Raw genomic sequence first — 14,344 nt, forward strand, 5'->3', positions numbered from 1 at the left:
ACCGGTTTTGAAAATATCTCTTCGATTTTGTCCGGTTTTTTATTATCTCTTTGGATTCCTTTTGTAACAACCTTTTTGTTGATATTTTAAGTGACTTAACTATTCCAAATTTCCAATTATGTTAAGTTAAGTTGTTTGATGATCCTCTTGATTAAGGAGGTTATTAAACTCTTAATAATCATACTTAAGTCTATTGATCATGGCCATTGGATTCCTTTGAATCTTGACTTCCTTCCGTTGTTTTGATTCCTCCACTAAATAATATGTAACCTCTCTTTTACTGATTTTGATGAGTGGTTCATTGTGTTTATACTCCATGTTTATGGAGATAATTAATCTCTCATTATTATGAGTCATTTTATTGCTCTCGATGGTCATTGATCTCTTTAGATCTTTGGACTTCCTTTGGTAGTTGGTTTTCCTAAAACCTTATAGCTTCCTTCACTTCTTGACTGGAGTATTATATATATGCTCTTTCATTTTGGAAAAACGAACATGAATAGGATTCACATTGTTATCTCCTTTTCCCCGGCCTCTTTTTTTGTTCTTATTTTTGGGCATAAGTTAATGTGGTGCCTTTTTGTGATGAGAGTTATGTAAACCTTAGGGAACGATTCGGTGAATACAATTGTGCACCCCAGTTGCACCGAATCTCGTTTTCATGGCAGTGGTACGGTTAGCACGGCGCAATGATTTCCTAAACACGTTCTTATTGTTATTCTAATATTTTGCCTTGAAACCCCAATATTTACGAAACACACCTTCATAATTTTGCTGAAAATTCACAACTTCATGATTTTGCAGAAGTGGGCAAAATTCACAAGCTCTTTCTTACTAGGTATGATTGTATGAATCAAAGGATCTCGGTCAAGATGGCAATTACTAATATCCCGCGAATCTCTATTATATAAGCCAGCTCCTGAGGTCATTTTAGTAACATGACTTTTCGTGTCCCCCGATAAAAAGACTAAAGTACCCTCACATATCTCTACTGCTCTTTCGTTGTTTATGCACTTGCTGAGTTGCTGAGCCTCTCTTCCCCTCCCACCTTTCTCTCTCCTCACCCATTTCTAGGGTTACCCCTCACCTTTCTCGCCGTCTCCTGCGATTTTTACCCCTCAACTTCTCACTTTTGTCTCTCCTCTAGCTATCGTTTCTAGAATTTTAGGGTTAGAGTTTCTGGGTTTCACCTCCTCGTCGTCGTCCATCGCCCCATCATCAATCGCTTCCCACCGTCGACCTTCCATTGCCTCCAATCAATATCTGCCGGAAATGGTGAGCAGCCGAGATCTTCTTTTCACTTTGAATAACTTTCTTAATTAGATATTTCAATTAATTGGTGTTGTTTGTTGATTGTTGTTTGTTGATTTTCCATTCAGGTTGAAAAATTGAGAAATAGAAAATGGGAAGGGGAAATATCTCCATTTACCCCATTTTATGGGTTTGATGATGCTTCTGCAGAAGTCGCCATTTTGATTGTTGATTCTTCTTACTCCCTCTCTTCTTCGAGTTCTATTTTTGTCTCTCCTTCTATTCAGGTAACCGTTCGTTAATTTCAATATTAACCATTTCAATAGCTGTAATTGCACCGATTTCGTTAATTTTTCGGCTACATTATCTGAATTAAATTGAGCAATTTGGTTTCATTTTCCAGTATAAGACAAGCACGTAGAAGGAGAGCAATTAACGAAATCAAATTGTATGTCAATCCACTTACCCCATTTTGAAATTGTGAATATTAAAATTGAGCATTTTGGTTTAACATGGTGAAATAAATTGCTGAATTTTCACTGTAGTTATAATTGAGCAATTTGAGAAATAATTCAAAATTGAGAAATTTGAGAAATAATTCAAAATTGGGCAATTTGAGAAATAATTCAAATTGAGCAATTTGATAACATGTTATCCTAATATTAAAACACATGTTATATACTACTAAGTTGCTCATATAAGTTTGCTAAATTGTGAATTCTGTGAACGAATGATAGTTTGATCCTTTATTTGTGCTGATTTGAGGTTAAGAAAAATTAATTAGTTTAGGATATTGTATATTTTTGAGGTGATTTTGTTGAATTAAATGGTTCAGTATTTTTTATGTGCTAAATTGATTGGTCTGAGCTTCTGATGAAGCAGATAGCTCCCTTTGACTTTGTAAACTATTATTCTGTTTGTTTTGTGGGGGGGTTTTGATGCTCAATTACGCACTCTTCAATCCCAATTTATCAACTATCATCACAATCTAAAGTACTTATCTTTCTCTGTGTGTGTCTCCCTCTCTCTCACACACACAATTATGATATCTAATGTATATATCTTTTTTAAATCTGGGTTTCAGTTACGACAAAGAAGCTGTAGAAATCAGCGCAAAGCTGCTTGAGAAACTACACTGCCTGGAACTCCAGAATTATAATCCAGAATTCTACACTGCCTGGAACTATTGGAAACTTGCTGTTGAGTATTTTCTGAGTCAACCCGGTTCCGATCCTGTCTCTATTTTGAATGAGGAACTCCGCGTTGTAAGTGTTCCATTTTACTTTTATAGAAATCAGTGTTGTTTTTCTTCTGTTTTTCCGAGCAGCAGCTGCTATGATCTACTGCTGTCTTAGCATTACTGTTGCTAGGTTGTTCTGTTTTTGCTGCAGTGTTTTGTTTTTGTTAGGGTGAGGTCTGTGCACCCTTCTTTGTTGGTTGTTGTTTCTTTCCTTGATTGGTAGCCCAAAGCTTTTGATTACAATGAAGTCCGTGCTAAGTCCAAATCCAGTTCCGTTTTATTGTGACAACAAATATTGCAAGGTTTCAGAATCCTGCCAAATTAAGGAAATTTATACTGTTGGATGAGATGTACACCCCTGTCTTCTCCAAACTGCCTAAAAATACCCCTGAGATACACTCTCAAGTGTGCATCACTCATTAGATGGGTCGGCGCTATTTTGTTCTTATGTGAATTTCGTTCTTCATTTCAAGATATCTAAGCTTTTTCCGTGCTTGAATGATGCAAAATCAATGTGTAAACTCAGAGAAGACTCATTACTCAGGCACCGTAAATGATGTTATGAAAATAAAAGGAGTTTCAGGCATCCAGAACCTACATGTATGGAGCTTGACGAACACCGATGTTGGGAAAGGGATCTGACACTTCAGGTAGGAGGGTGTCAAGAATTTGTAGTTGTTATTTGTAAAATAAGAAGTGTAGCTTAAACTCTTACAGCGTGGTTGGTAATTGTTGTCATTAATTTCAAATTTTATGTCCTCAAATAATCAAATTGACATTTCATTTTCAATTGAGAAATTGAGAATGGTGTAAGATGTTTTGGAGTTTGGAAAGGTAGACCAATTTTTCAATTGGCTATACTTGCCTGATTAGGAGTATATGTTTGGCTTTTGGTTGTTAGTTGTGTTTTAAGAAGGATTAATGGGTGGAAAGAAAGGTAAGTTCTGGGTTTTTTCTTCTTCATTGATGGGATTAGTTCCAATGTCAACTTTTGTTCAATTTATTTCACATTGTCAATTGGAGAAGGCAAGAGACTGATAAAGATTTATTTGGACGTCAAAAAAGTTAGAAAACTAGCTTGGTTTTAAGAGATTGCGAATTTGCGATAGCAGTACAACGCATTACAGTTATTCTATTAACAATGTAAATTAGGTGATTTTTAGGAGATTCTTATCTAAGATATGTGACAAAGGAAAGGGTCTGGCGCAATGTCATAAAAATGTTATTTCTTTAAGTTCACATATGGTTCTTCAAACATTACTCATATATTATGTATTTTTCCCTTTTAAAATTATTTTAAGATAAAACAAAAGAATTATGAAACTTTTGTGTTATTTGTTAATATTGATGATTTGATCTTGATTTTAAAGTATGTTTGCTTAAGGGGATCAAATTTGTTTTTTTATTCGCACGCATCGCATGCATATAAGACTAGTGGTTTAAGACTCTAAGGAGTGGTTATTTTAGGTGGTCGTATTTAATTTGTAACTAGTTTTTGGCCCGTTCCAAGAATGGGCTAAGCAAATGTTGTAGGTATTGCGCGCTAGTAACAATTATGGATTATCTTTATGTTGTAATGTTATTTTGTGTGTAATTTTATTTGGTACTCCCTCTGTAAATTTTAGGAGTTATATGTTGACCGGCACAATTATTAAGAAAGGAGAGTTGAATGTAATATAAATAATAAAGCAAATGGGAAGTAATAAACAAATAGGAAAAGGATGAAAAAAGTATATATTTTAATCAAGGTAGAGAGGGAGTTTATTGTAATAGTAAACCCATAGGAAAGTAAGATATACTCCGTATTAAATAATTTGAGAGTAAGTAGAAAAATTATCAAAAATAAAAATATAACTCCTAAATAAATACGGCCGCAAGTGGTATATTTAGTATATCGCTATTCAACGTCCTCAATCGCTAAAAACGCCCTCGTGTTTGTGGTGAAAGGAAGATTTTACCCTTTTAACGAAAATTACCCCATTCCCCCTTCACCCTTCCCATTTGTTTAAAAAAAAATTCAATCGAAATTAATATATAACAGATAAATTTTTTAAACTATAATTTTTAAACAAAAAATCTAACAATTTTATTTTTTTCAAAATTATTTTAATTATGAAATCCAGTAATTATTCATATTTTTGGCAACACTTTTTTAAATATCCAAAATTAAAAACGAAATAATAAATTAAAATTTTATTTTTATTACATTCGTTTTTACCTGTCGGGGGAAAAAAAATTCAAATTAATCCCAGTTATTATATTTGTAGGAGAGAAGTTTATAAGTTTTACCTGATCCGAATTGAAACTTAGGCAGTGTTTACCGTTTCACCACTAAATAACTTGTATAGATCAACAAACCCAACTTTTTTGCCTTCCTGCTCAAATGCATACTCCCGCATAAAAGTATGTATCAGGGCTTATCAGTTACTTTGATTATTCTAAAATACAACAACATTTTCTTACCGTAGCGCAGGCTCCCGACCTCTTTGACTCTTTCTAATGGAGATTGACAATGCTTTATGCCTTCCAAAAATTAAATTACAATACGCAGTAAAAACTAAACATCCGTAGCAAAAAAAGATTTACAGTTAAAGAATCACAAGTGATAGTGAAAATTTAGCAAACACTCCGTATTTGCTCTTCTAGCCTTCTATGTACGAACTACCAAAATCGTGGCTAGCTCACTCATCAACAGTGCACTCTTTTTTCTTTTAACTTTATTATTTTACAATGTTCAATTGTTCAGTATAGATTGTAAGAGCATCTCATTCTTACTTGATGTTGATACAAACCAAATATATTGGATTATGTTAAGATCTTACCAAAAAGCATCACATTATTGTAAGCGTCCTACATTGATAAAAAGAAGAGAAAGTTAACTGCTTATGATTTTAAGGTGGAATTCCCTTCCATCTTGTAAATTATTTCTCCCTCTTAATGATGGGTGCAACCCATGATCGAGTATCTGTGAGTTGCGATGATTTAAAAGATCTTTATAAGAACCAATTGAGGTTGGCATGAATTGTTAAGGGTCTCTTGCTCCTTAACCAAGGTCTCGGGTTCGATATTTGGGAATGGAAAAAATCTCAACTGGGAGGGATGCTGCACATTGAGGTACCCATGCAAACTCCCGCGGGAGATTAGTCCACTCGCCGAAGGCGGTGGAAACTCCTCATAGTAGAACAAAAAAGAAAAAAGGATCTTTATAAGACATACCAATAGTCCAATACTACTCTAACGCCATGATTCACCTATACTAAAATGAGATAATAGTCAATTTTAAAATCGTTTAAATATTGCGAAGTACCTCTTTCGTTCTTGCTAACGTTAGTACTCCTTATATAATAAATATACCCGAAGGTGAAGCAACGGTTTCATTCTTCTGGTCTTGGGTAAATTTAAGGTAATTTATTACCCCTTTATGAATATACGTGGTTATTTTAACTTTCAAAAAAAAAAAAAAATGTCAGATCAGAAATGGTGCAGGTTTAACTGAGTCGGATCTTGGACAGGTCGGATAAGGATTGGTACAGGTCTAACTGGGTCGGATCATGGACAGTGTGGGTTAAAACTTTAAAGGGGTTCACTCAGCTGCGCGCCATAAAATTCCATATCTCAGCTGCGCGCCTCCCATTAATTAATCAAAAAACCCCGGGAATTTCAAAATCTCTTTCTACTTGCACTGCGGCAGTCTAAAAATAATGAAAATTTCAGGTGATTTTAAAACTTGAAAATTTCAACAATTGAAAAAACAAAATGGAATCTTGCTCTCTTATATATTTCATTCTCTTCAATGCATTCTCCACTCACTCAAATCTCTCTCAACCATTGTTAAACACTTAAATCAGCTTTTCGAAGTCTGTCTTTGTTTTTTCCATTAAAGAAGTTAAAATGGCAGTAGAGGGGTTAAACCAAGATAACAAAGAGAATATCCCACCTTTCACTTCTTCAAAGAAAGTCAGTAACGTAAATCCAGTTGTTAGATTTCACAACAAGAGTATCAAATGCCGCAAGATTTCTACCAGAAAGCCTCTTCAAGACATTACCCATTTGTTCAATTCATCAGAAATTCAATCAACTTTGATTCTTTCTAGATCTGTTCTTCTTATTTCTCCCCTGTCTAATACCGTTTTCGGCCACGAATCGAATACCAGAAAGAAGAAACTTGCTCGAGTTAATGCTCATTTGAAGGATAGGCCTGTTTCAAAGTCTCTTCGGATGAATTTTAGATGATATTTTCTTATTTATTTTCACTTTTTTTTGTTGGTTATTTTGATAGGTTATGTCACATTTGATTGAGATTATACACTACTACACTAGTATATGAATTCTAAGTTTCTAACAGTATACAGATTCACATTTGCCAGCTCATAGATGCAGAATTTAATTTGCAGAATAAAGTAATTAAATTGATTTTACCAATTGCAATATAGTTCAATTTACTCTTGATTCACTTATTTATATTGATGCAAGACTGAAAAATGTATGCAGATGTCATTTTGGTAATGAAGGCTTCATTGTTATTGTTGTTATTGTATTGAGATTTGAGAGAAGTATATGCACAAGAAGTTGGTTCTAAAAGGAAATCTAAGTGTTGTATTTCCTTTTTGTCAATCAAAACATACAACTCAAACCATCTCTATGAATGATTCGTTGTTGATGAATTGAGCTGAGCTAGGGTACTTATGTCCATAGGATAAGCATCAGTGGAGTTTAGTGATTTGTAGGCTCTTCCTGCTAAAACCCTGTTAGCAGCCTCAGTGGGATGTGCTTGGTCCCAATATGCACGATCCCCTCTATCAATACATGGAATATTCAGTGGATTGCAGAACATATTTTGAAATACTCCACAACAAGGTACATTTGTTATCTTCAAACCTGCAACCAATTATATATAAGCAATTATCAGTATTTGGACTAGAAAAATCAGACCATACCAGAAACTAGAAAGATGAGTGGGAATTACCAAGGCCTTGAAGATTATCCGGGGAAACAATGTTAAAAGTGTTAATCCAAATAAATTTGGCATCGGTATGATTAGTGTTGAAAGTATCGGCTAGTGATCTTAACTTGGTGTTATACATATCCATGATATCATTAATAAAACTAGAACATATCCCTTGTATGTTTGAAAGGGGAAGACATCCAAGTGGTCCAAGTCCAAATAATATGACCTTCCTAGCTCCTAGATCATAAAGAGTCTACAACAACCACCCAAATCAAACAGATTAATTAGTCAGAACAATATATGATCGAATATATATATATTAGGAAGAGGTGGAGGGATTACGTTTAACTGGGCGGATAATTGAGTAATGAGGGTTTCAGCATAAGCTTGGGGAGTGGACAATTGAGGTACTTTGGAGAAATAGTTAAACATCCAGTCGTTGCTCCCAACATTCACAGAGTAGAGGCATTTGTTTAGATGAGTTGCAGAGTTGTTTTGGCCTAGACTTGTTGAGATTCTTGACACTATTTCTTTGTGGTTGTTCAGCTGCTCATCCATACTAATCCTATCTCCCTATACATTATACACATAACATAACATAACATACCATATTTTTAATAAACAAATATATAAGGTATTATGAGTCTTAATTAATTACCACTTGAAAACCAGTTTCAGCGAGAATTCCAGCTGAACCAGATGCATAATTTACGCCTCCAACTATTTCTTCCTCTTTTATAATTGGAAAGGCTTTGATATACCCATTTAAACCTAGATGATCACCTGTGTCAATAAATGCCAAAAACAATTATCAGTTTCATGACAGCTTAATATATATAAGGAGAAATGTTCAGCATTTTTTATGAGCTGCCAAAGGCCCATAACAAACTATGGGCCCCTCTTCTTACTGCTACTTGGGTTATCTCCCTTCAAAACAACCCTAGGGCCAACCCTGACAACTTGAAAGAATAGCGGGGCTGTCAAAAACGGACCCAATCCAACCGATTTCTGACAAAAACTGAAGTGACCCGTTTTATTTTTTCACAAATTCAATCCGCATAAGCATAATGACCCCGTACAACTACATTATCCGATTATACCCGACCCGTAACCGATCGATGACCCAATTTGACACCCCTAAAGAATAGTAGTTGTGGAGTAGTGCAGAATATTACCAAGAGTAAAAGATCCACCGTACTTTCACGTTTGTCAACCTATAACTCTGACTATATCTACCATTTTCTATTAATAAAAATCATAATAATTTGATACATTGAAAATCCATGTCGAGAAAAATCACCCAGTTATTGTTAAAAACAAAGTGAACTAACAAGTATTTAAGTGCATAAAATTACCAATGATATCAACGGTGGTCCGGCCGTTAGTGAATCTCCCTGTAGGCCCATCGGGAAAGTCAATGCCATAAGGTAAAAAATTGGCCTTGGCTAATGTTACGAGGTTATTGTTATTACCACTATCTGACAATGAATCTCCAAATATGAAGAAACAAGGTACTTGGGGTTCCCCATTAATCATATTTAGTTGCAAACTTGCAACAAATATTGCAATTATCACTACTAATAGTCCCATTGAATAATAATCCGTGTAATGTTTTGAGGTTTAAGAAAAAGCTTTTTGTAAGACAAAAGATGTATGCGTAAGAGAGTATATATATAAACCGAAATCTAACATACTCCATAGCTTATTAATGTGGTCTATAGCAAGTAATTGCTTTTAAGTTTCATCATTTTACTGAGTTTTATTTTGCATCTATTAGTTTTGACTGTGCATAAGCATTAAATCAAATGTTGGGTTTAATTCAAAGGAGTAATGGCAATCTGTAACATTCTTGTGTTCTTATAGCAAGTAATTGATTTCAAGTTGTTCTATTGGTGTTATTTAAACAGTTTGAATATCTAACCATTTTTCTTGCATTTGTTAAATATAGAGTATTGACTCTTTGTCTTTGTCTATTCATCGTTAATTATGACTATGTGCTACTACTAAATACGAAGTAGATAAATAGGATAAATGGATAATGCATTTACTTCTGGAAGTCTACTTGCCCAGCCCACCTAAAATGGCACAACTTGTCACGGTCCACCCAGCAGGCCAGCATAACCAACCCGATACACTAACCCACCCACCCTAGCTCACTTAATTCACTTGGACCGAAAGGGCAAGTAATAGGAATTTCAATTTTACAGTACACCAGGTTGTCTCTACTCTCTAGTAGGAAGACCGTTGTGCAAAAATTGCCATATAAAAACTTTTAACTTCGGGAAAATATCTAGTTTTTAAATCCAATGGTATTCCCATTTAGCATGAGAAATAGCGTTATGAGCTAACCAAGTGGCAGACTTAACGGTAAAGTTTCCATTGCTAGAAAACCCCCAACATGGTTGATCTAAAACTTCAGTGACAGGTAAGGGAATACCTTTGATAACTTGAACTACCGAATCTAGAACATGTTCATTCCAACTGCGAGCAGGAGGAATACATTGATCTACTGTAGTATCTAAGTCTTGGATAGCGGAATCATCCAAGTTTAAAAACGAGATTAAATTAGTGGAGTAACACCGGCCAATTATCTAGCAAAAAATGACATTAGATCCTGAACCAATTTTCCATCTTATACCTTGAAGAAGGAGGGGACGAATTTGAAGAATCTTTTTCCATATCCAGGAATCTTTTGCTTGAGGTTTGCATTCAAAAAAAGAATGTTTCTTCAAATATTTAACTTGAATAAGTTGAACCCACAAGTTTTTATTGTCAGAAATTATTTTCCATCCTAATTTTGCCAGAAAAGAGGAATTAACTGCATCTGTTTTATGGAGATCAAGACTACCTTGATTTGGTCGACAAATTTATCCCAAGAGATCATAGATATAAGCAGATTGTTTCCAAGAAAAGTTACGATTAATTTGATCTAATGAATTGGAGATATTCTTTGGTAGACGAGCTGTCGTCATTGCATATGAAGGTAACGCCTCTAAATTACTTTGTATTAGAACTGTTTTTCCAGCTTTGGAGACCATATTTGAACACCAATTGTTCAGCTTTAGTCAGTAAATGTTGAAAATTCTGGGAAGTGAAGGTCTTGGATGTGAAAAAAAACTCCTAAATAGCGTCTAAGAAAGGATTTTGGAGTCATGTTAAAATAACTTGCCAATTGATTTTTTCTAGCCTTAGTAACAACTTTTGAAAAGACAAGCGAGGACTTATTGAAGTTTATCATTTATCCTAACATATTGGAAAAATCATTTAAAATATCCCTAAGCTTAGCACAAGCCATTGTTTTAGCATTACAAAATAATAAACTGTCATCTGCGAAGAGCAGACATGGAATAATAGGTGCACCGAGTGATACCAATGCCAATATTTTTCTGTCGAGCATGCAGTAAGAGTTGTCGAGATAATACTTTCATACTAATAAGAAAATACACCGGGGAAAGAGGATCCCCTTGACGTAATTCTCTTGTGGGGGTAATAAGATTTGCGGCGTTATTGTTTACTGCAAGGGAATACGAGACTGTAGTAACACAATATTTAATCCAATTAATCCAAGTTTCATTGAACCCAAACGTTTGTAAAGTAGTCCAAAGAAAATCTCATTCTACTCTATCATAAGCCTTTTCCATGTCTAGCTTTAGAGCTAGCCATCCGGTCTTATTTTTGGACTTATTAAACATGTTAAGAATTTCTTGTACAATAAGTATGTTATCTTGGATTGCTCGTTCTGGTGCGCATTTTGGTAGGGATTTCTTTAAAAAAGGTTTAATTATATTGACTAAGATCTTGTCTATACCTTTGTAAATGGTTGTGCATAAACTAATTGGTCTATATTCATGTGCTCTATTTGGTGAAGGAAATATGTCCTTCACCCAAGGTGCATTAAGTCTAATACCAAGGTTCAGATTAATTGCGAACAATTAATTCAGTGAGATCAAGTGATCGGAACAGCTAGCTGGAGCAATGCTTCCGATCAGTGAGTTCTAATGAATATTAAACTCACAGCTTACTCTTGACTGGACCTACAAGGTCACACCAATGACACGTAACAGATCATCAGATTAAATGAATCGGAAATTCAATTAATAGTTTTTCGGGAATTAGTTGGAAACGTATTATACGATACGACCTTGCATCGGAATCGTATATCGTATCGCGAATATTCGTAAGCTAGGCGAAACGAATAAATCGTATCGTACGACGGCGATTCGTGGTATACGAAAGGATAAATAATATTCGGAACGATATTAAGTCGCGACTACGAAGAGCGGCCCACGAGCCGAGTGCACGAGGCACTCAAGGCCCATGGGCGCGCTGGGCATGCAAGCAAGGCCGCAACAACACGGCAGCGCTGGCCCATGGCCGAGCGAGATGCGCGTGTGTGCTCGCGGGCCGAAGCAGCGACACACCAACAGCAAGCGCGGCCCACGACCCAGCGCGCTGTGCTCGTGTGCTCTTGCGCGGGCTTATTGGTCGGCCTTGCCCTTGTGGCTTGGTCGGTTAGTAAGGTTATGTTAATAACCTTCTAACCCTTTTCCCAACACATACAATTCAGCAATACTCAAACCCTAGAGTCACAGAGAACCCTAATTCTCTCTGTGCCTCCAAAGTGAGTTTTTTCCAAAAGCAAAGTATCTTGATGGATTGTCTAAGCTACGATAATCAAGACGGATCTGATCGTGTCGGTGAACCAAGTAGAGGAATGACAAGTGGAGTTCTAAGTTCGTGTTCGTTGACAATTTGTGGAAAACACGCTTCAAACGTAAGTATGTTTAATCTGTGCTTTATACATGCTTCCTGGCTTTGGGATTGTTTCCGCATATGTTATTATGTTTAACTGTATTCCCCTACAGTGGTATCAGAGCCTTATGTATTCAAAGCATATTTTAGCATGATTTATTTGTTTTTGCATTTGTCGAAAATTTGGGATTTTTTGTTGAATTTTCGGAATTATTATGAATTATTGGATGAATTGCGTAATAAGCTGTTCCGAAATCAAAAAGATTCGTTTTTTCGATTTTTAAAACCCTAATCTGATGGGAAACGATTTTCTAAGAGCAACTCATGAGAACAGAATTGCAAAAACAGGCCTCGAAGTGTCGTTTTTTGGGCGGTTTTGTTAATTTTTTAATAAAAATTAAAAGTGTCGGACAGTAATTAAATTAAAAGGTCGACCTAAACGACTCGGAATTACTTGAAATTTTGACACAATGTTTCTGGGTATATTTTTGATTAAAGGTAAAATTTTAAGATTTTTCCGATAATTATAAACCCTAATTTTACCTTTCCCCAATTCGTAAAATTTAGAACCCTAATTGATTTTTAAATAATTTTGGTTTAATAATTCGGTTAATTGGGAAAGGAAATATAATTTCATGGGTCAGTGGCTAATTTTAAAAATTATTGGATTAAAATTTTGAATGATTTCATTAATTTTAATCGCACTTAAACCTAATTATTAAAATCTGAAATTTAAAAGAACGATTTAAAGTTTTGGGTTTTATTATTTAAAAGTTCAAATTTTTCAAGTTGATTCGTTCGTTCTTAAAAATTTGAATAATGTTAGCCTTTGATTTAATATTTTACGAAATTGGATTGTCGTTAAAGTTTATTAAATCGTTAAAAATCGTTGTTTTTCGAAAATAAAAATCGTAACTTTTTGAAAAATAATATTAATGCAAGTTCGTGAAATTAAATTTATTTTAATTGAGTTGGTCCATAGGCACGAACCAAAGGCACGAACACGATGTGTGGTGGACGTATGGCTCGACGAGCCATGCGGGCTGCTGTACGAGAGCCGAGCCGAGCTGCGTGCCTCGTGCGCGCTGGGCGAGGAAAGGGCAAGCAATGCTTGCGGGTGCTGCGATGAAGCAAGGCGCAAGGCCTGCGACGTCCAGCGCAGCGATGGCACGACGACGAGCGCGCAGGGCAGCGACGAGATGCGGGCACGCGCGCGCGCCAGGCTGCGGGGTGTGCGAGCTTGCTCGTGCGCCTCGTAGGCCACACGCAAGGGCAATGGGCTGGTCGCAAGCCTAGCCCAACCATGCACTTGGAATTTTTCGTTGAAAAATGTTTATTTCGTTGGGGTTCGCATATTTGCATTAATTTGGGCTAACGGGATATTTATTTTAATATTTTATTTCCTTGGGCTGGACTGCAAGTTTTAATTTAATATTTCATAATTAATTATCCGGAATAATTATTGGTTTGAGTGGGAGCCACACACTAAATGAAATAATTATTTTTAATTATTTTCGTAGGTCGCATTATTTTAATTAAATTTAATTTTAATTAGAATAAAGTCTAAGGATTAATGATTTGAAATTGATTAATCTTTTAGGACGTGTTTATGTGAACGTGAATTTTAATTAATTCACGTAAATACTTGCATATTTATATGTGCCATTCGGTTTAGCATACGAATGGGTGAATGCATAGAATGTATATTTTATGTAATGCCGGTACTCCAAGTGACTAGTATGGCCATTTAGGATAGTTAAATACGGTCTGTGTACCGTTCTATCTTTGAATGTAAAGTTTTAAATGTGGTCTGCGTACCATGGAAATTTTGATGTAATTTATTTTTTTCAAGTATTTCTAAGTTTAGAACTTTAAGTTAGCATTTGAACGAAGATTCAAGACGATGCCAAGCTAACAAGGAGGTGATGAAGATTGGATGCTTCAAGACAAGATGTTTTGGGCCATACTAGATCACCATTTATATATGTATATTATGCGTGAATGTATGAATGTATGTATGCTTTGCATGAATAGGTTGTTTCGTATGACTCGATTAGATTAAGTTCATTAAATAATCGAACCAACATAGAAACAACTAGGTCCAAAGTAATATTGAGTTTAAAAAAATTGCCTTCCAAATCAAGCACTTACAA

The 14,344-nt window shown here is 35.4% G+C and overlaps 1 protein-coding gene across 1 annotated transcript; it reads right to left on the reverse strand.

Annotated features, from left to right (window-relative positions):
• Positions 1-7,130: 7,130 nt before the first annotated feature.
• LOC110791323 (GDSL esterase/lipase At1g29670-like) lies at positions 7,131-9,029 on the reverse strand. Its single transcript, XM_021996076.1, has 5 exons — positions 8,795-9,029; positions 8,098-8,222; positions 7,782-8,012; positions 7,458-7,692; positions 7,131-7,369 (listed from the first exon to the last, which is right to left on the reverse strand). The coding sequence occupies exons 1-5, from the start codon at positions 9,027-9,029 to the stop codon at positions 7,131-7,133; spliced, it is 1,065 nt and encodes a 354-aa protein (XP_021851768.1).
• Positions 9,030-14,344: the final 5,315 nt, after the last annotated feature.

The sequence above is a fragment of the Spinacia oleracea genome, chromosome 6 (assembly GCF_020520425.1).
Source record: "Spinacia oleracea cultivar Varoflay chromosome 6, BTI_SOV_V1, whole genome shotgun sequence".
Taxonomy (NCBI): Eukaryota; Viridiplantae; Streptophyta; class Magnoliopsida; order Caryophyllales; family Amaranthaceae; genus Spinacia; species Spinacia oleracea.